The following is a 21,598-nucleotide window of genomic DNA, read 5'->3' as shown; positions in this document are numbered from 1 at the left end:
TATTATCTGAATAAGTGATGTGGAGTTGTGATAAAGTCCTGAGGGGTAGAGGTCAGAGTCATATAAATCGAAATTAGTATTTCCAATAAATTTGTAAAAATGTGATTAATGGCGATTGGGAAAAAATTGATATCTGATTAAGGTAATATTTATTATTGATCTCCAAAGTATTATATATGAATTAACGAAGATGGATTAACGTCAGGGTTTGTAAATTAAAACTGATCACCGATAAGTAGTTTAATCACGACTATGGATATGAGTTTGGTATCACTCAGATGTGTTAAAGTGGTACAAACCGAGTTTATAAACCTTTTACTCAAATGAAAATACTGACATAAAACCTCAATTAAACTATTCTAGTATAATGTTAATGCCAATGTATGCCTTCTATGACATTACAACTGCCTTCTGGTTTTGTCACAACAGTTGATTGTCTAGTGTAGATTCCTTGACTTTTTTATATCCGGTTTGAGTTCAGTCAATTGCAGGTGATAAGTTACGTATGCTCCAGTAAAATGGAATACTAAGAGTGACTTTAAATATGTAGTATATACTCAACTTGTGCCCCTTTCATTTCCCATGTAGATATCATGTACGACTATATTGATTTGGAAAGGATTTAGTATCCCCTGTAGATATCCTGTACGACTATATTGATTTGGAAGGGGTTTAGTATCACATGTAGATATCCTGTACGACTATATCGATTTGGAATGGGTTTAGTATCACATGTAGATATCATGTACAACTATATTGATTTGGAAAGGGTTTAGTATCCCATGTAGATATCCTGTACGACTATATCGATTTGGAATGGGTTTAGTATCACATGTAGATATCCTGTACGACTATATTGATTTGGAAAGGGTTTAGTATCCCATGTAGATATCCTGTACGACTATATTGATTTGGAAAGGGTTTAGTATCCCGTGTAGATATCCTGTACGACTATATTGATTTGGAATGGGTTTAGTATCCCGTGTAGATATCCTGTACGACTATATCGATTTGGAATGGGTTTAGTATCCCATGTAGATATCCTGTACGACTATATTGATTTGGAATGGGTTTAGTATCCCGTGTAGATATCCTGTACGACTATATTGATTTGGAATGGGTTTAGTATCCCGTGTAGATATCCTGTACGACTATATCGATTTGGAATGGGTTTAGTATCACATGTAGATATATCCTGTACGACTATATTGATTTGGAAAGGGTTTAGTATCACATGTAGATATCCTGTACGACTATATTGAATTGGAAAGGGTTTAGTATCACATGTAGATATCCTGTACGACTATATTGATTTGGAATGGGTATAGTATCCCATGTAGATATCATGTACGACTATATTGAATTGGAAAGGGTTTAGTATCCCATGTAGATATCCTGTACGACTATATTGAATTGGAAAGGGTTTAGTATCCCATGTAGATATCATGTACGACTATATTAATTTGGAAAGGGTTTAGTATCCCATGTAGATATCCTGTACGACTATATTGATTTGGAATGGGTATAGTATCCCATGTAGATATCATGTACGACTATATTGATTTGGAAAGGGTTTAGTATCCCATGTAGATATCATGTACGACTATATTGATTTGGAAAGGGTTTAGTATCCCATGTAGATATCATGTACGACTATATTGATTTGGAAAGGGTTTAGTATCACATGTAGATATCCTGTATGACTATATTGACTTGGAATGGGTTTAGTATCCCGTGTAGATATCCTGTATGACTATATTGATTTGGAAAGGGTTTAGTATCCCATGTAGATATCCTGTACGACTATATTGACTTGGAATGGGTTTAGTATCACATGTAGATATCCTGTACGACTATATTGATTTGGAATGGGTTTAGTATCCCCTGTAGAAGTTTTCTTCGTTGCGGTAAAGTGGTCATTTGCGATGATGTACCGAATCCTGGGTAAAGTGTCTTAAATTTGATCATCATGAGGTGAGCTTACGATTTAAATGAAAACTAATAAAAACTCCACCTACACATCGAAGGACCCAAAACTACATGTACAACAGTAGCCAGTACTAGAAATAAGACGTTTGAAATTCATATGTTCGTTAATATGAAGCTAACCAATCATTAGCTGGGAATGTGAAGACAAAGAGCGAGGAACAACTAAGAGTATAAATAATCAAAAGATTTTGAACTGTGCATTGTTATTATCAAACACAGAGGTAAATCAATGAAATCTCCAGGAAGTGATTATTTAGGTAAAAAGAAAAGAAAAATGTTTGTTTCCGATAACATGGCTTCTGAATTTAGGGTAGGTAGGTCGGAGTTTGATTTTATATTTCTTCGTTGTTGAGAAATTGCTTCGACCCAGTGACATATATACTTCTTGGTCACAAAACGTATGTGATAGTTTGATGATATTCGGACTTCGAGTTTAGGTAACATACACATACAACACGATGGAAATTAGATAGAAGACGTTGAAGGAGGGGGGGGGGGTAGATTCTTGATAAGCGTATGCGGTTAAATTAGGTATCACTTCAGACAATGTCACTGCTATTCACTCGGGTACTTACTAAATTAGTGCAAGGTATCATAAGATGGTTAATTGAATAGTAAGATATTCACAAGATCCATTCTCACCTACTACAGTTGAACAAGGTGGTGATTTCATCACGTTTAAGTGGTCATATGCACAGTAAGAAGGAGTCTGGCCTAGCTGGTTCGACTGCTGATGAATGGGAGAGGAGAGGAGAGGAAAGTAGACGAAATGAGAAGAGATTGAGAGGCAACAGGAGCACGACGAGGAGAGAAGAAAAGTGAAGGAGAATGAGAGAAAAGAAAAGAGAGAAGAGAAATATTTAACATTAGTCAGTAAACAATTATTCATTGGTGAAAATAGAACATAACATAGCATAGAATAGATTATAATATAATAATTCATAATTATTATTATAATACAATACAAAAAATAATTGCATAGATATCATAATAAATGTAGTGATTAAAAATAGCAGTTAAATTTACTTTATTTTCTAATTATTTCATTTTTTACAGAGATATTTTAGAATAGAAGATTGTATATTGTATAAAAATAATATCTAAATGAATGAAATAATTATCAACTTGTCAGTCCGACCTATTTAGGTACGTGTATGCATACCGGTGAGATTGCTACTCATATTACACGTGTATATGCAGAAGGGCGGTGATAAATACATTTGACCATGTTTAGGGCATTCAAAAAATTACTATTCCCTTAATAGCCACCCTGTCAGAGTTGTCGTTCCGCCTGATCGCTCTGATTGACTCCAAATGGCCTTTTTTAGACAATTTTATTCCGATGAGAACAAATGCATACGGGAGCGGTCTTTAATGTGTATAGAAAAGTCAGAAAGATAGAAGAGATAAATATGGCGATAAGATCAAAACCAATCAGGCAAGCATAATAGGCAGTTGACCCCTGGGTCACTTCGATCGAAGACGAAGTCGTGCAGAACTCTGTACATGCAATACAATACATAATTTGAAATATTGAACGATCAATAAATTCAACTTAGGAAATTTATCTTGACCAAATTATGGATGAACAGGGGTTGTATGACGAAACGATGGACTATATATAACCATTATATATTTATTACTTTAATTACTGTGATCTATGTATCGAGATACGTTTATATTTCTACTGACAATCCACTTTATTGGCCCGGAAACAGCAATTGGAGGTTTTTAAAAAATTTCCCTTCGTCGATTAAGCTTGCAACATGACCCCCGGCAAAGGTTACAGAAACGATGTCTCCGATTAAATCCGAGAATTCAATTCGTTACCTATCTTTCTGATACTTTTTTTTCTTAAAAGCGTTCATTTTAGGGAAAATTTTAAACCGTTAAATAACTACGAATTGCTCGTACGAAGATTACGATCTAAAACGAATATGAAATGAGAAAATAAGTTACACACACGTACCGGCAATTTTATTCACATTTTGACCGGACCGTGCTTTGCATGGAAATCAGGCTTTTATAATTATGCCTAAACAACCCTTACTGAATGCAGTTTTTACCGATTGGTAGTTATTTTAGTATCATATAAGTTCCAATGTTTGTTGACGGTCTCATAAATCATCAACTTTTTATTGACGGGATAAAGTTTGAATATGGTCCCTGAGGCGGTTCCCGAGCGGTTTGCGGACTTCATCGTGGTGACCAGCGTGACAGTACTGTCGATAAGTCATGACGTCAGATATTGTTTAACCATAGATTGTCTCTATCTATACATCGCTACTGTCGGACTAATTATGGAACAAACAATATACGGCGGAGGGGGGGGGGGAGAAGTTCACTTTCAACAAAATCTCAGGGAAGTCGTTTTATACCACGTACGTTTGCAAAATTGTTCACTTCATCAGAAATCGATTGCCACTGTTATTTTAATGTAGTGTACCATGATTGTATATTTCCAGAATGTGCATGGGCATGACTTTTTTTGAGACAGCAAATGGGGGTGCAAATTCTTTGTTTTGACTATGATATTTTCTGCTCAGCCCCCTCCCCCGTAAATTCTGCTCGTTCCCTTAAAACTATTTCGAAGGCACATGAAAGCATGGACTATACAACGCACCTGTGAAACATGTCTCTAAAAAGAAAAAAAAATGACGGCATTTGTCTACAAGATGCATGAAAGACATAAAAATCAACAGATTTAATTTACGGCCGGGGAAAAACTAAACCACTTTCTAACTTTTCACGGGTCAATGTTTTCGGGTTATTTATATCATATCATTAAGAACTTGTTTTGCTTCACTGCCTATTGGCATGGAGTAGCGGTCGTAAAAACACCGAGCCCGTTTGCGGCAACGGCAGTGCACACGTACCCCCAAGAGGACGTAGGGGAAACGTGTGAGGGAGCAAATTATTATGGTATGTATCTATGGAGTGCATTTATTCGACATCATAAGTTGTAGATATATTTAACATATGTACACATTATTGTGGACTCAACAACACGTAACCATGTAAATTGTCTCATTGCACTCATTTCGACCAAAATTCGAACCAAAGGGGGTCAAGGAAAATCCGTTCGGATATCAAGAGTGGATTCGAACTACGTCACGTATATATGCGCTCAAAATATTCACATGTGCAGTCACTACATCATTTCTATATAACAATTGTTTCTCAAGTAACATCTTACAAACTGATGAGTCTGTTGGTCGATTTAAAATGATTCTGTGAACATGTTGGTTTATGTTTTCAATTCTTCATCTTACTTTTTACAGGCTGGAGTCTGAAGATGTGATATTAAAGTAAAATGGCACGATAAACCACTTGATTTAAAAGTCTGAATGATACATTATAATTTACGCACTTGTGTGTCACAGCCTTGTCATCACTGACAACGTGCTATTTTCCTGATCTCGCCAATGAGGGCGTTGTTTAAGAAAACAGGTCAGACTCACAATCTGGATTGGCTCATACCACTCACGAGAAACATTAAAATAAATGGCACCACACTTTGAAGACAAATATTCGAAATTCGATGGACTGAAAACATCCCAACGAGAGCCTTGGTGTATGTGTAGTCGCTGATAGTGGGTAATGTAACATTCTATCCAGAAGACAAAAGTTTTGAGATAACTATTTAGAAAGCTACATTATCATTGTAAAATATATTTATTTGGTGAAATATTCAAATGAAATCACGGCAGGGTGGGCTACTTTTGAAATATGATATTTGACGAAGTATATCAAAGTTTGGTCCACTGACGTCACAGAAATAGAAGAGAGAATGCAAGTGAGCTTGTAATAGTTACAGCAAATCACATAAACACCACACCTTCTGTAAGTGTGCTGAAAAAAACATGACTTTATTTTTTCGTATACTACTATCTTACAGATATATATCTATAACTTTCCTCAAAAAGAATAAACTTACATTTTCAATATCAGTGTATTTATCCTCCACATTCTCATATTATCAAATAGTAAATTTGAGAAATTTAATGCAATAAATATGTGTAAACATTCATTTCAGAGTTAATTAGAAGTTCTATTCCCCTTACTTGGTGTGGTTTGTTGTTGGTTCTTCTGCATTTAATACAATTCACACAGTACACCATTTAAAAATCTATTCATGGTACACAGTAATAAAGAATAAAGCACAAAGCTTCATACATCAACTTCTTACTATGTTCATTTTGGCTGCCATGTTAGGTTTCCCATAATTCCCTACAATGTCAAAGTTCACTTAATGCACGACACATAGGAATATGACTTGCTACCCAAAAATGTCAGCCCTCAGTTACCTAGGTAAGTTTGCAGTAATGAAACAGTTTCTAATAACTAGTTATTGGTAAACTGGACAATTTTGCAATAAATAGCTGATATTTTTTATGAAATGGGAAGTCAAGGTTCGTGAAATGTTACATCAAACGTGTTTATCAAGCCACACTTAGCACTGCAGGTTATTGTGGGAAATATACAGGACATGTACTCAAGACAGACTTGTAAAATTATGCCTTCTGTTACAGTACCTGCTGTTTTTGTGCACACTGAACACACTGTCACCTTTTGGTATCACATTTGTGTCAAGTTTGAATGAAGTACACACTCTCACTTTTATAAGGATAAAGTGTGTGTGTGTGTGTGTGTGTGTGTGTGTGTGTGTGTGTGTATGTGTGTATGTATGTGTGTGTAAAAAACATCCTAATTCAAAAGTGAAACACCAAGGCATCTTCATTTCTCCTGTAATATATCACAAACTGCATAACAGCACCTTTGTTTGGCTTATATGAAGAGTCTAAATTATGTTACAATAAATATTCAACTTAATAAGCATTTTTGTTTTTCAAAAATGGCATTCAATAGCAAAATAAAAACAAATTCATGGTTTATAAAAATATAGTAAATGATTTTTTGTTGTCATAGCTTGTCCATAAACCCTTTTTCAAGTCAGTAACAACAATACTTTTATAATGTTCTCTGTACATTCATATACAGTAACATTAACTTGAAGCAAGAAGGAAGTACACAGAAAATTAGATGATTCACTGCACCAATGCAAGCCAAAAGTATTATGAAGAGAAGGGCGCCCTCAAACTTTATATTTGTGTATAAACTTAGACGCATCTCTTCCTTTACTTTGCCACATATTCCCCAAAGAAACAATGCTACCAAATCTACCCTTGTCAAATGAAAGTAAACACTTCTACAAAAGCTGCTCATGTGGAAATTTATCCTTCACATTGTTTGTAATGTTTTAATACGTCTGTCAGGTACGCATTAGATGAACTGGTGGGATTATAGACAACTATGGTAGAATGAACAATATTTACAATTCACTCTCCATTTCATGTCATATGTTTTTGTCTGAGATGACTACCTGACTCAAAACTGCTGCTAAATGACGGAATTACACATTTGGGTTTTCAGCTATTCTAAGTCATAGCAAATAAACCTTGTACATCCCCATCAATGAGTTCAGATATGAATTATCTATTTTACATAAAAACATCATTTGCACCTGTTGCATCACTCACATCATCATCTGTTAAATCTACTTTATCCACATTTGATTGGTTGACTTTATCTACATTTGATTGGCCAACTGTATCCTCATTTGATTGACTGACTGTATCCTCATTTGCTTGGCTGATTTCCTTTGGTATGGCTAAGCTGATTGGCTCCCCTTCTTTTGGTGTGATGCAGGCTACATTAAAACTGACTTGTAAAGGAAATGGAACATGTCTGTCCACACCCATGACAACAGTTTCCTAGAGACAGTAAACATACAAAACAGTGGTGAACATCATCACACAGTACAGTTGAGTTGATAGTCAGAAAGTGCATTTCCTCATGTTTCAAGAACTTTTTTTCAAATCATGTCCAGAGATGATTGAAAATTCAAGGACTTTGTTTGCAGGAACATATAAAGTAGGTAGAATATGATATATATAATATTGGGCACAGGCAAAATTACAGATTGGAATACAATGTTCTATGTTATGGTACAGGCTACATGAGACGCTAGAGTAGATATCAGATATGTATTTAACAGACAGTGAGACAAAAATAGTTTGAGATTTACTTCAGTGGTATGTGGTAACTTTAGCAACTGATTGACAAAAGAAAACATTTTTGAGAGAACTAAATTGTTTGACTGATGCTGAGGTTGAATTTCAAATAACATAAAATGTTTTTTTTCTGCTACTACGCCCTCTAGTGGCAGCAAGTGAACAAAGCTAGAAGGTTGAAACCCTCAAATAATACATTACAATTTTCAGCATGAAATGTTTTGCCATTGCAGCTACTGGGGGTGTTTGTACACTAACCTGATCTTTGCCAAGGTTGACTTTGAAGAGTCCACTGTTCTTCTCATATCTGATTTGACCCATACTGTCGTATGACACCACACATACTCTGTTAATATCACAACAGAAATGGGACACACTTAGTGGATTATTAATTTACCAGTAGTTTTGTATACGGTGGTATATTGTAACTCATGAGTTCCTGAGTCATTTTACCAGGGTTCAGGTGATATTATTAACATACACACGCTAACATATGCAGCATGCATGCATGCATGAGTGTGTGTGTGTGTGTGTGTGTGTGTGTGTGTGTGTGTGTATGTGTGTGTGTGTGTGCGTGTGTGTGAGTGTGTGTGAGTGTGTGTGTATGTATGTACATGTATGTATGTATGTATGTATGTATGTATTTATGTATGTATGTATGTATGTATGTATGTATGTATGTATGTATGTATGTATGTATGTATGTATGTATGTATGTATGTATGTATGTATGTATGTATGTATGTATGTATGTATGTATGTATGTATGTATGTATGTATGTATGTATGTATGTATGTATGTATGTATGTATGTATGTATGTATGTATGTATGTATGTACATGTATGTATGTATGTATGTATGTATGTATGTATGTATGTATGTATCATGTTGGTAGGTAGGTAGGTAGGTAGGTAGGTAATCCAAGTCTGTGGGTTTTTTTCATTCCTTATATGAATAAAATATTTTGTTTAACACAAGTATGTTCTTTTATGTGAAATAATGACCTGAGTGAGTGAGTGTATAAAACAGTGGGGTGAACGCATCCTCGGAATGAATTAACAAACTCAAAAGATTTGAAGATTTTGAGACTAAATAAAAAGAATCTGCCAAGAGACTAGTGCTAAGCTACTTTTGAACTTCTAACAGTATTTGATATTATTTACCTAAACATAACACTTCTTTTAGGAACAAGGCTGACTGAATTGACTACTGGGTGACTGACTGTGTTTCTTTTACAAACTATTAACCTGTAAGACATAACATGGATGTACATTACTACATGGAACAAAGTCAAAGTTTCTCCTTAAAGTGATCATATGGATGAGGCTTTGGGTATTCGTTTCGGTTTTTAATCTATAAAACTATTTTATCATGGCTTCCTACTTGAAAAATCAATGTGAAACAACATTGAAAAAGTCTGTGTTTGTAACTCAATACTGGCTAAAATGTGTAAAAAGTTTGTTATTGTATGTACAATAACATTTTATACATTTTTTTATCTTTTGTAATTTATTGAGTTATAAACACAGACACACATTTTGTCAATGTTGTTTCACATTGATTTTTCAAGTAGGAAGCCATGATAAAATATTTCATAAATTAAAAATCCAAAATAAATACCCAATCCTCATCCATATGGCCACTTTAAATATGAGAGTATACAACTGATGTGTTATACAGTCTGACATTACGGATTCATTTCCTACAACATAACTTGTTTTCAAATTGTTAGTTCTGCAATGCTAAAAATGAGTAAAAAAATGTCATTATTTAATCTAATTTTTCAGGAATCAACCTTTATCAGGTACATTTTTGCCAAATATTTCACTTCACTCAACGAGAAAATACTTGTAACAATGTATTGATATACTTACCTATTTGAAAACATGATAAGAAGATCCAGCCCATAGTTGTAGCCTGTCCATCGCCAACAATACTATCAGTTCAAAACAAAAGTACGCTGTGTCACAGTCACTGAATGTTTAAGAATCCGTACACTGCCAATTTGATCAGACTCACTACTGCCATTCGTTTCAGTATGGTTAAAAATCCGTACATTGCCAATTTGATCAGACTCATTACTGCCATTTCTCTCTAAGTAAAGTGGGAAAGTCTCTTGATGAGATTTGAACCACATAGTGCCCCAGTCATCCCAACTGTATAAATGGGGATCTTGTAGGATAGAGGTTGCAATGTGAATGTTTTAATACTACGCACTTACAGAGACTGCAATGGATTGTGTGCTCCCAAGGAGTTGAAGAAGTGTAATTAATTGTTGTGCCAGGTATGTATGATGATTGAATAGTTAGAGATGCTAACTAGCTCAGAATTTGTCAGGACAGAGATTTTCTATGTGATGTGAAGGATTTATTGACCAGTGCATTTAGTGGTACTGGGGACTGCATGCTGCATAAGGAACTGAGGTAGATGAAAGATCTCTACTAGGATAACTTAGGACTTTCACTTGGTTGATTTCGAGAATGTTCTAGCTTTGAACTCACAAATGTATTCAAATCTAAGATTAGATTATAGCAATGACTCAACCCACTTAGATGAGTCAAAATCAGTAAGAAATATTTCCCTTTTTGAGAGTAAAATCATGTCTACTGATGCTTATTTGATACTGGTAATTATTACGTATGTACCAATGATTACTTGTATCAGTGCATGCACATACTAGTGGTATTTACACTACAGTGCAATACATATGTACAAATGATTACTTGTATCAGTGCATGCACATACTAGTGGTATTTACACTACAGTGATATACATATGTACCAATGATTACTTGTATCAGTGCATGCACATACTAGTGGTATTTACACTACAGTGCAATACATATGTACCAATGATTACTTGTATCAGTGCATACACATACTAGTGGTATTTACACTACAGTGCAATACATATGTACCAATATTTACTTGTATCAGTGCATGCACATACTAGTGGTATTTACACTACAGTGCAATACATATGTACCAATGATTACTTGTATCAGTGCATGCACATACTAGTGGTATTTACACTACAGTGCAATACATATGTACCAATGATTACTTGTATAAGTGCATGCACATACTAGTGGTATTCACACTACAGTGCAATACATATGTACCAATGATTACTTGTATCAGTGCATGCACATACTAGTGGTATTCACACTACAGTGCAATACATATGTACCAATGATTACTTGTATCAGTGCATGCACATACTAGTGGTATTCACACTACAGTGCAATACATATGTACCAATGATTACTTGTATCAGTGCATGCACATACTAGTGGTATTCACACTACAGTGCAATACATATGTACCAATGATTACTTGTATCAGTGCATGCACATACTAGTGGTATTCACACTACAGTGCAATACATATGTACCAATGATTACTTGTATCAGTGCATGCACATACTAGTGATATTCACACTACAGTGCAATACATATGTAAAAATGATTACTTGTATCAGCGCATGCACATACTAGTGATATTTACACTACAGTGCAATACATATGTACCAATGATTACTTGTATCAGTGCATGCACATACTAGTGGTATTTACACTACAGTGCAATACATATGTAAAAATGATTACTTGTATCAGTGCATGCACATACTAGTGGTATTTACACTACAGTGCAATACATATGTACCAATGATTACTTGTATCAGTGCATGCACATACTAGTGGTATTTACACTACAGTGCAATACATATGTACCAATGATTACTTGTACAAGTGCATGCACATACTAGTGATATTTACACCTGAACACCTCCAGCAAATTTGGATCATTCTGTCAGATCCACTTAGACACTGAAGAAGGACAAGTGATTTGTTTGAAGTGGAAGAAGAGAATTTGTGTATGAAAAGTTAAAAAAGATGAAAACAGGATAAGAAGAAGAGGAAATCCATAAACTTACATCTCCGTCTTTATTTATTATTCTGCCACATCTCATTCCATGTTTACAAAGAGATTCAATGGATAAATGATCATTAGTTGGTCTGTGGACGAAACACAGGAAAAAACATAATGCACTCTATTAAACAAACACGGTAATACTTATTTTCAAAGTCACAATCTTTATTATTTTGATATATATCTCATTGTATTAGGGCAACATCATCCTGCCTTCGAACAGCATAAATTTTGAATTTTTTTAATAAATAAATTCCTTACCCTTTATCAGTTCCTAGTTCTACAGCTAGCATACACTGCCATTGGTTCTTGTAGATTGGTAATAACCACTCTGAAACAGTCAAAATATAATACATTTATTGCCTTGCCTTATTTGGGCACTAGTAGACATCTACTACCCCGAAGGCTGTTATGTAACAACTATTTCCTGAGGCTAAAATCTGAGGGAAATAGTTGTTACATAACAGCACGAGGGGTAATATGATGTCTACTAGTGCCCAAATAAGGCCAGGCAATAAGTGTTTTATTACATATCACATTCTTATGCATGTATTCTTTCTACAGTCAAAGCATATCCTCGATAAGATTTCAGTGCTACATGAATATTGCCCTAGGAAAAATAGAATACAAATAAAGGCCCCTATATGCAAATTGAGGTCACTATGAGTCAACAGTACATATCATGTGATGCAATCTAAGCCAATCACTGAAGGCTATATAAACACAACGTGTCATAAATGCCTTTAGTACTTGCAGTTAAAACTCTGCCTTGTAATCAAATACATTGTATACAGACTTCTTTGGAGGGTAATATATCAGAAATATATCTGTCTAATATATCTTGTAGTTTGCCATGGTAACACAGTGATGGATGTAAGAACATACTTTAAAAATATATGGATCGTCTTAAATATGTGATAAATATATAATCCCATCAAATCAATGGTAGTTTTACATCATAATGCTCTGAGTATGATTCCGTGGACTAAAAATACTTTCCTTCGGCTTGTATTGTTGTAATCTGTGGAATCATACTTGGAACATTATGACATAAATCCAACATCAATTTTGTAGGAATATCTACATGTAAGTATTTGAAGACCAGAAGTACATGTATGACTTGTAACTTACCTTGAGGTATAATTCTATCTCTGTCTAATAATCTTGTTGAATTGAAGTCATTAATGACATGTTGATATCTAACTCCATTGAACACTTGTACATATGGTTTGCCTCTGTCTGACAGTAGAAGTTCACCAGGTCCTGTAATCATACATTAGAGTAATTATAGTGGGTTCTTGTAATGTCGTATGTATCTACAACTGAATTCATATGACCAGCGTAGACACAATTGTGATTTTCCAGATAAACTCAATTGATAAGACCCTTGTATATAAACAATGAAACTCTTTGAAAAGTTGAATTCAAACAATCAATGACAAGTGTGGTAACTGATAACAGGAGGTCATAAACTACAACGATGCCTTAGCTCTAATGAAGTTGATGTTATTAGGGTCTGTGTACAGCTATTCTAAAAACATCAATTTCAGTCAGTCTAAGACATCATTGTATTGTACAACCTCCTGTAATCAGATACCAGATTGGTTGGTTGAATTCAACTTTTCAAAGAGAGTACAGTGTAGTTGTTTATATACATGGGTTTTATCAAATGAATTTATCTTGAAAATCATAGTTGTGTCTATTCCTTTTGAGCTCCTCATATGCATACAATTGTAAGAAATGAAACTCTGTTTAATATCAGGGTTTCCAAACCTTAGCAAAACAGCTGTTATATAAGGCAATTTGATTACACACTGAGCATGCTCAGATGAAAAGGATTGTGAGAACATTTGTTGTTACGGTAACACCAAACATAGGAAGAATTGCTGTGCATGACTTACAGTACAGTAGTTTTCAATACTAGGTAATATAAAGTCTTACATTATGACAATAACATGCGATATTCAAGTCAGTGCCAAGATAAATCATTGCTTAGTTTGGCCACTAGAGGGTGCTATTTGGACAGATACAGTATTTCAGTATTTTTAACTGGAAGTGTAAGCCAAAATAGATTAACATTGCCTTACCAAAACTTCTGTAGAAAGCATCGGAGTCTGCATTCAACTGTTTAAGGCTACCGTTCCATGATGGTACAAGTTTAAGAAAAACCCACTGAAAATAACAGAATCATAATTAAACATGATGTACTTATTTATTCTTGAGATTTTCATTATGTCAACTTTTCCTAGTTAAGCCCACCCACTCCTTAAAGGGGTATGCCTCTCTGGGAAATACCGGGAAAGACATTTTCATGAACTTTGGGTTCTGGAGAGGTTTTTTTTATGGTTTTACATCACCTAAACATATATCATTCTTCAACTCATGCTCATATCTAAATTTCTTTCATAACTCAGTTAACTGTGATTGATTTATAAATAAAATTGATGGAAATTCACAAACCTTTTTGACCATTGTGTAGACGTCCATTTCAACTTGTAACACAAAAAGATTTGAAGATTTTGTCAATATCTCCATTAGTTCTAGACTGTACCAAGAATAAAAGAAGTGTTATGATCAGAACAGAAGGTTTACCAAGTTATGATAAAAATGTTACAAACATACGTCTTTGGCTTATCTTTGAGATGTTGTTGTAGTCATTGAAGTATGTAGGACTACTTCATGATTACAAACGCTATCAAGATTCCATAAGGTTACGTATTGTTGACAAACAAGTAATAAAGTTTGTAGCTGATTCATGACTGTTTACATATGGACAGCAAGCCATATGTGTGTGTGTGTGTGTGTGTGTGTGTGTGTGCGTGTGCGTGTGTGTGTGGTATGTACATGTATGTAAATGTATTTACGTTACGTACACACATGTCGATACGCAAGCAAGCATACATGTACATTTTATGTGTGTGTGTACATTGTACATGTGTAACGCGTATATTGTAAGTATGTGTGAGCGTGTGTGTGTACATTGTGTGTATACATGATGTCTTTTTGTAATGATACTTACAATACTGTAGTGTATCTTACCTTAGTTCCCTGAGAAAAGAGACACTTTGTGCTAACATCACATTTCTCTCTAACCAAGATATACATCTGTCAAAATAGGACAATGACAACAAATATTAAAGGGCTAACATGGCTATAAATGGGGGGGCAGATGACTTTAAATGTGTAACACACTCATACAGCATCTATGAAACTGCCGTTTTAGAGAGTATTACAGATTTCTATATCCTAATATTGACTACAGTATCATAAATATACGTAAAAGAAATCTACAAACAAAAGTTCCAGCTCCTATTTCTTTGTTGACACATCTTTTGAATGCAGATCCTTTGTTTTAAAATAAAAGTGAAGAAAAAGCTTTTTCAAATACAGATCATTGCTGTATATTGTACACAGAAATAGGAAGACCGATCGGATGCATGAAGTACAATGAAAATAAAAACTTTGGGGGACGTGATGCACATTCAGATAACCAAACAATTTGATTAATCATGCTTTGGATAATTGGGGTTTTACTATAGTTAGATATAAACAATCTTCATTTTCCTGAAGTTCCCTGAAGATATGCCCATCAAGGGTAACAAATTGAATGCCTTATTGTTAGTTTGCTGTTGTGTCAAAATATCCACTACTGGTGTTTAACAGTGATATAGATACCAAAGATATTTTAACTACATAAATATGTGAGAGAGTTCATGCATGTGATATTGTACCATTACCCCATGTTGCAACATGATAAACTGATGGGTTTTTGTATACAAAAAGTTGTAAGGGATTGATGTACAAGGTGGTAAAGAGTTAATCTTTATGGATTAGAAAATGTCTATTAGCTGTAGAACCCACTAATGTGATGACCTGGGATTGAAAAACACCCCTTTACATGATTATATAATGTCTGCAAATTTCATTTCTGTTATGACTTTGACTTATTTCTCCTTTGCCAACCTGGGCTCTAAATATGACACTCACACCCTGTCTCATCTTTGTGCATGGTTTGAAGTACATTTTGTACATGTATATTGACTCAAGCATGTCATAGAAATGTTTGTGAATGCCCCTTGCTTGATTCACAGAGTGAAGTCAAAATAACACCACTCCCCCTAACTAACTGGATGGTCAAATGTGTGTGAATGATCCTGCATGATTCTCAGATTGAAGTCAAAATAACACCATTCCTCCTGACTGGGTTGTGACTATATGGAATAAATTTTGCCGTCTGTCAAATTCACAGCAAAGGGAATGATATGTTTTAGTTGTAATCCAGACTGGATCATGTCAAGTAAAAGTTAAATAAATTAACGTCAAACACTTACTTGCTTGCTACATCTGTAAGACCATAGGCTGTGGCTGCTGCATGGTAAGCACACACTGTCTTTGCACTGGCAATAACAATACACATAAAGCAATCAATCAATCAATCAATCAATCAATCAATATTTGTAAGGTAAAAAGGTCTGCAAACATACAATGAGAATAACAGTCAGGCAGTATGCCTGTATTAGGGAGTCATTATGCTGTGATGCCTGTTCTTGGGGGTAGGTATATGATGATGCCTGTACTTGGGGATCAGATTATTTTTTATAAAATAAAGTTCTAGCAAGATGTCAAGAAAGACTCATCCTTCTTGAATATCATGGCAACTGCCATCACATTTTCCACTTTCAAAGACTCATCCCTCTTGAATATCATGGCAACTGCCATCACATTTTCCACTTTCAAAGACTCATCCCTCTTGAATATCATGGCAACTGCCATCACATTTTCCACTTCAACACTCACCTAGTTGTTTCTGTCATGATATCTGCACACTGATTAATCAAACCATCCTGAAAGTCAAACATATAAAAATTAGGTTTAGAATAACTTGGAATAACTTTTCTGTGAGTTGCAAGAATGAGTGTTCATAAACTCTGTCTTCATAATTATTGATCTTGCTAATGAAAATTGCTAGTGACAAAATCAAACAATTTCTAGGAAGTGTATCCCAAAGTTTCACAGACATCTCATCAACAATCACTTTTATACAACATTAGACTAACATTTTAAGGTTGGTTTACATTAACATAATTGTACAAGATGCTAATTACTATACATGTACAAGTAAGAGTAACTTTATAATTTATCTATACTGACATAGTATTTATTGTTTTCAATTTTTTTTATCCCATATAAAATGACAATTTAGATCAGAGATGGTGGTGTGGATGTGTGTGTGTGTGTGTGTGTGTGTGAGTGTGTGTGTGTGTGCGCGTGTGTGCGTGCGTATGTATGTATGTATGTATGTATGTATGTATGTATGTATGTATGTATGTATGTATATATGTATGTATGTATGTATGTATGTATGTATGTATGTATGTATGTATGTATGTATGTATGTATGTATGTATGTATGTATGTATGTATGTATGTATGTATGTATGTATGCATGCATGATGCATATACATGTATATGTGTGTGTATGTATCTGTAAATCAACCTTGGCAATCAGTCAATAGAATCCAGTAATCAAGACACTGTAAGTAAGTTACTTACTAACTGTAGTAGAGTTGCTGCAGCCAGTATAGATACTACTCGTGATGGACTTATTAAGACATCATCTCTGTAAAGGGAGCCTAGGGTAACTGTCAAAGCTGTAATCAAAACAGAGTGAACTCTTGTCAACTCTTTTTCAATTCTGAGTTGACTGTCTTAACATGGATGTTGTGACTTGTGTCCTTGTACACTAATTGGGAAGTGTAATTTGTACACATGCACATGACCTTATTACATGGACTTACAAAAATGTAGTGATGGCTTGTCAGTGAAGGAGGACCCAATGTATCATTGTTTATTTAACTGCATGGTTCACAAGTTTGACACCACTTGGATCTGATTGAGAATAGAGTCATACTGACTACCAGTAGATATATTTGACTTCGTACTCAAGTAAGAATTTTCTCAGACTAGCATTACAAGATCCTTTTGCATTTATTTGTTCTATTTTTAATTAAGATCATACTTGAAATAAAGATAATAGTTAGTATAATTTTCACAAAAACATAATATCTATATATAATATGATGCCAATACCTTCTACATCAATAGTATCATCAGGTATGTCAATGTTTATCATAGTTGCATTGGACTCTCTCCATGATCCACTGAACATGCTGGAAAAATAACCAGACTGAAAGACAAAGTACACAAAATAGATAGAGTGAGTGAAAAATAATTGAATTTAAAAAAAAAGAAGAAAAGAGAACAGTGAAAGTTTACATGTATCATATGAAAACAAAAACCAGTGAGCCTAGTTAGTTAGTTAGTTAGTTAGTCAGTCAGTCAGTCAGTCAGTCAGTCTGTCAGTTTGTCTGTCAGTCAGTCAGTCAGTCAGTCAGTCAGTCAGTCTGTCAGTCAGTTTGTCTGTCAGTCTGTCAGTCAGTCAGTCAGTCAGTCAGTCAGTCAGTCAGTTTGTCTGTCAGTCAGTTTGTCTGTCAGTCAGTCAGTCAGTCAGTCTGTCAGTCAGTTTGTCTGTCAGTCTGTCAGTCAGTCTGTCAGTTTGTCTGTCAGTCAGTCAGTCAGTCAGTCAGTCAGTCAGTCTGTCAGTCAGTTTGTCTGTCAGTCTGTCAGTCAGTCAGTCAGTCAGTCAGTCAGTCAGTTTGTCTGTCAATCAGTTTGTCTGTCAGTCAGTCAGTCTGTCAGTCAGTTTGTCTGTCAGTCTGTCAGTCAGTCAGTCATTCAGTCAGTCAGTCAGTCAGTCAGTTTGTCTGTCAGTCAGTTTGTCTGTCTGTCAGTCTGTCAGTCTGTCAGTCAGTCAGTCAGTTTGTCTGTCAGTCAGTTTGTCTGTCAGTCCCGTCAGTCAGTTAGTTAGTTTGTAGATCAACAATATAAGACACTGACATAAAAGGGGAACAAAGAGGTGGCTGATTTTGTCCTAGTTGCACAGTTAATGTCCAGTAAGTCACAAAAATTCATTTTAGCCACCTCTACATAGCGTGACTTCTCCAAAAATATGAGAAATAAATGGATCAAATCAGCCGGCCATGGGTCACTCTATAGAGTAATGATTTCTGGATATTCAACCAAGAGTGGTGCTAAATTACATTTCTGATGTCACCAAGACCATTAATGACCATATCTATTGATACGTTCATCAGGTCGGTAAAACATAGTAATAATCTGTACTTGTACCATGACCAAGAATTCTTATCATTTACAAGCAACGGTCCACCTGTTCAGGTCGACAGGTTTTGTCAAACTGTCCATTTGCTGGCTTTACCGCTAGGTGACCACTACACCATATAAGAATCCTTGGTCATTGTACAAGAATGTATTATTACTGACTATATCTATTGTTTCTACTCTATGGTCATGTGATGTCTTACACCTAATTTCCATGCAGATTTAAGACAGAAACATTTAGACAAACCGATTGATATGGGCACTGGTGACATAAGCAAGTAAATAAACACCTCCGCTGTTTAAATACCCAGAATTCCCTACCCCAGTTTACAGCTTGTCTCTTCCTAGCTGATTTGAATACTTTCATTTCTCTTATTTTTAGAGAAGTCACACAATGCAGAGGTAGTGAAAGTGATTTACTGGACAATAACTAAAGCAGCTAGGATGAAATCAGTCTTGCCTTTATTCCCTTTACCAAAACTATAACATTTGTCATCAACAATTAAAAGGAACATGCAATATTTATCAGTTTGACTTTCAAATACTAGTAATCATAACACAAGTCATTGTACGCTGCAAACAACATTACTTGGCTCAAAAACATTTCTTAGTTTACATAATCTTACCTGACATAGATATACTTTGTGTAAATTCCAGTTCTTTCCCAATGCACTGATAGTCACATCACTGTTCTGACCATTTATAAATAAAGTTTCAAAGATGTATTTTGATGTTGTCTGTAGTTTCTTCCTGTATATTAAAGATAGTAACAAGATATTTCTGTATTATCAAGTCATAGATCACTGAGATGGTAAGTGGAGTGAGACATGATCCTTCTATGACTGACTGACTGACTGACTGACTGACTGATTGATTGATTGATTGATTGATTGAAGGATAGATGGACCCTCTGATGTTACCACTCCATTTTGAACAACATACAGTTTGTACAGAAAACAAGTGGTCTAGACTCTACAATAATTTTCTAACATGTCAAAAGCAGTCATAAAAAGTTGAATTTGAAAACAAACCTGATTGTACTGTTTGTAACTTAAAAACAACCAACCAAAATATTAGAGTACAGTTTAGATGTAGGGGTTAATTGAATCTCATTACTTCATGCTACATGTAACGACCAAAAATATCTGACTCCGTACTGAAGTCACAGCGTCATTGGACTACATGTAATTATAGTACTAATACATCCATGGTTGATTCGGTTTTATTTAATCCCATGGACCATCGACCAGCGTACTGTGGTGAATGTGAACAGCTAACATGTTCATCCTCAGACACTCAACATAATGTTGTCGGAGGATCACTTGACCTGTACCCTAAATATTAAATAGGTATAATTTATTCGAACACATAACAATTCCCAGAGGAACTACTATTTTGGTTACAAAACACAGACGAAACAAGTAAAAATACTAAAGTAAAAGAAATTATCAAATCTTTTTAAAAAGTCAAAATCAATAAAATAGTAATAATAATTTAAAAAAATAAATAGCTAAATAAATAACAATTAAAAAAAAATTTAAACAAATATACATGTATCGTAATTCCCCGGGCCATGGAAGTATGGGTTAATACTTCCATGTCCGGGCCAAGCTCTCGATGTGTGCATTTGTTCAACTTGGTTTGATATATGAATTTTGCAGAGAAAAATGTATTCCGAAAGATTGTACCATGTAGAAAAGGTATCACAAGAAATGCCACGCCACAAATTTTGTCACAGTAACAACTTTTCATAATATTTTAAAATTCTGGCCGTTTTTGTACACTTTGAATATTTGACAAGCTCCATGTGTAGTCTGCTGAATAAACTATACATATACAGTACCTTTTAGGTGTATGCAAGTACTCTGGGTCCGAGTCACTGTCAGTTTCGCTGTCAATTTCTTCATGAGGTCTCTTTTTGGATATTTTTTGTTCGTCTGCCTCTCGCCATCCTGAAAAATAGTTACCCATACTTCAAAATGTACAAAAGTTGCAGAGCAGAGACGCGGAAGTTCACTCTGTTTACAACTCCATTTTTTTCATTGATGTGTAAAGCGCCCTCAGTGTTATTACCTCGTACAAAGTAAGAATTTTCTTAGATGCATATTGTATGTTATGATACCGCTGGAATGCTAGCATTTTAAACAAAGGTACCTGAAAACGCTATATTGAGTAACTAGTAATTTTTAAAATCAAAAATTAAAAAAAAATATCAAGTTAGCATGCAAAATTTAAACAAACATGTGAGTGTGGCTAGAAGTAGTTCTATTATTCATAGGGGTGTCCAGCAGTGCAGAACACTTCCATGAACCGTAGACCATACTAACCGCATTTTGTCTCCGAAATGTTTGACTTGAAACCGACTCTTTTGCTATCTCTCTGTGCTTTTACGCTTCTTTGATCGTATTCTGCCTCTTCATAA

The 21,598-nt window shown here is 34.9% G+C and overlaps 1 protein-coding gene across 1 annotated transcript; it reads right to left on the bottom strand.

Annotated features, from left to right (window-relative positions):
• Positions 1–6,736: 6,736 nt before the first annotated feature.
• On the bottom strand, positions 6,737–21,204 carry LOC144452225 (germ cell-less protein-like 1). The gene is made up of 16 exons (XM_078143276.1): positions 21,020–21,204; positions 19,803–19,926; positions 18,088–18,184; positions 17,551–17,648; positions 16,795–16,841; positions 16,329–16,394; positions 15,037–15,102; positions 14,458–14,542; positions 14,085–14,169; positions 13,129–13,260; positions 12,259–12,328; positions 12,002–12,083; positions 9,940–10,001; positions 9,229–9,312; positions 8,322–8,409; positions 6,737–7,763 (listed from the first exon to the last, which is right to left on the bottom strand). The coding sequence occupies exons 1-16, from the start codon at positions 21,145–21,147 to the stop codon at positions 7,491–7,493; spliced, it is 1,587 nt and encodes a 528-aa protein (XP_077999402.1). The 5' UTR covers positions 21,148–21,204; the 3' UTR covers positions 6,737–7,490.
• Between the last annotated feature and the right edge of the window lie 394 nt (positions 21,205–21,598).

Source organism: Glandiceps talaboti, chromosome 22 (genome assembly GCF_964340395.1).
Source record: "Glandiceps talaboti chromosome 22, keGlaTala1.1, whole genome shotgun sequence".
NCBI lineage: Eukaryota > Metazoa > Hemichordata > Enteropneusta > Spengelidae > Glandiceps > Glandiceps talaboti.
Note: the sequence above shows the minus strand (reverse complement) of the source record. Positions and strands in the feature narration are given on the sequence as shown.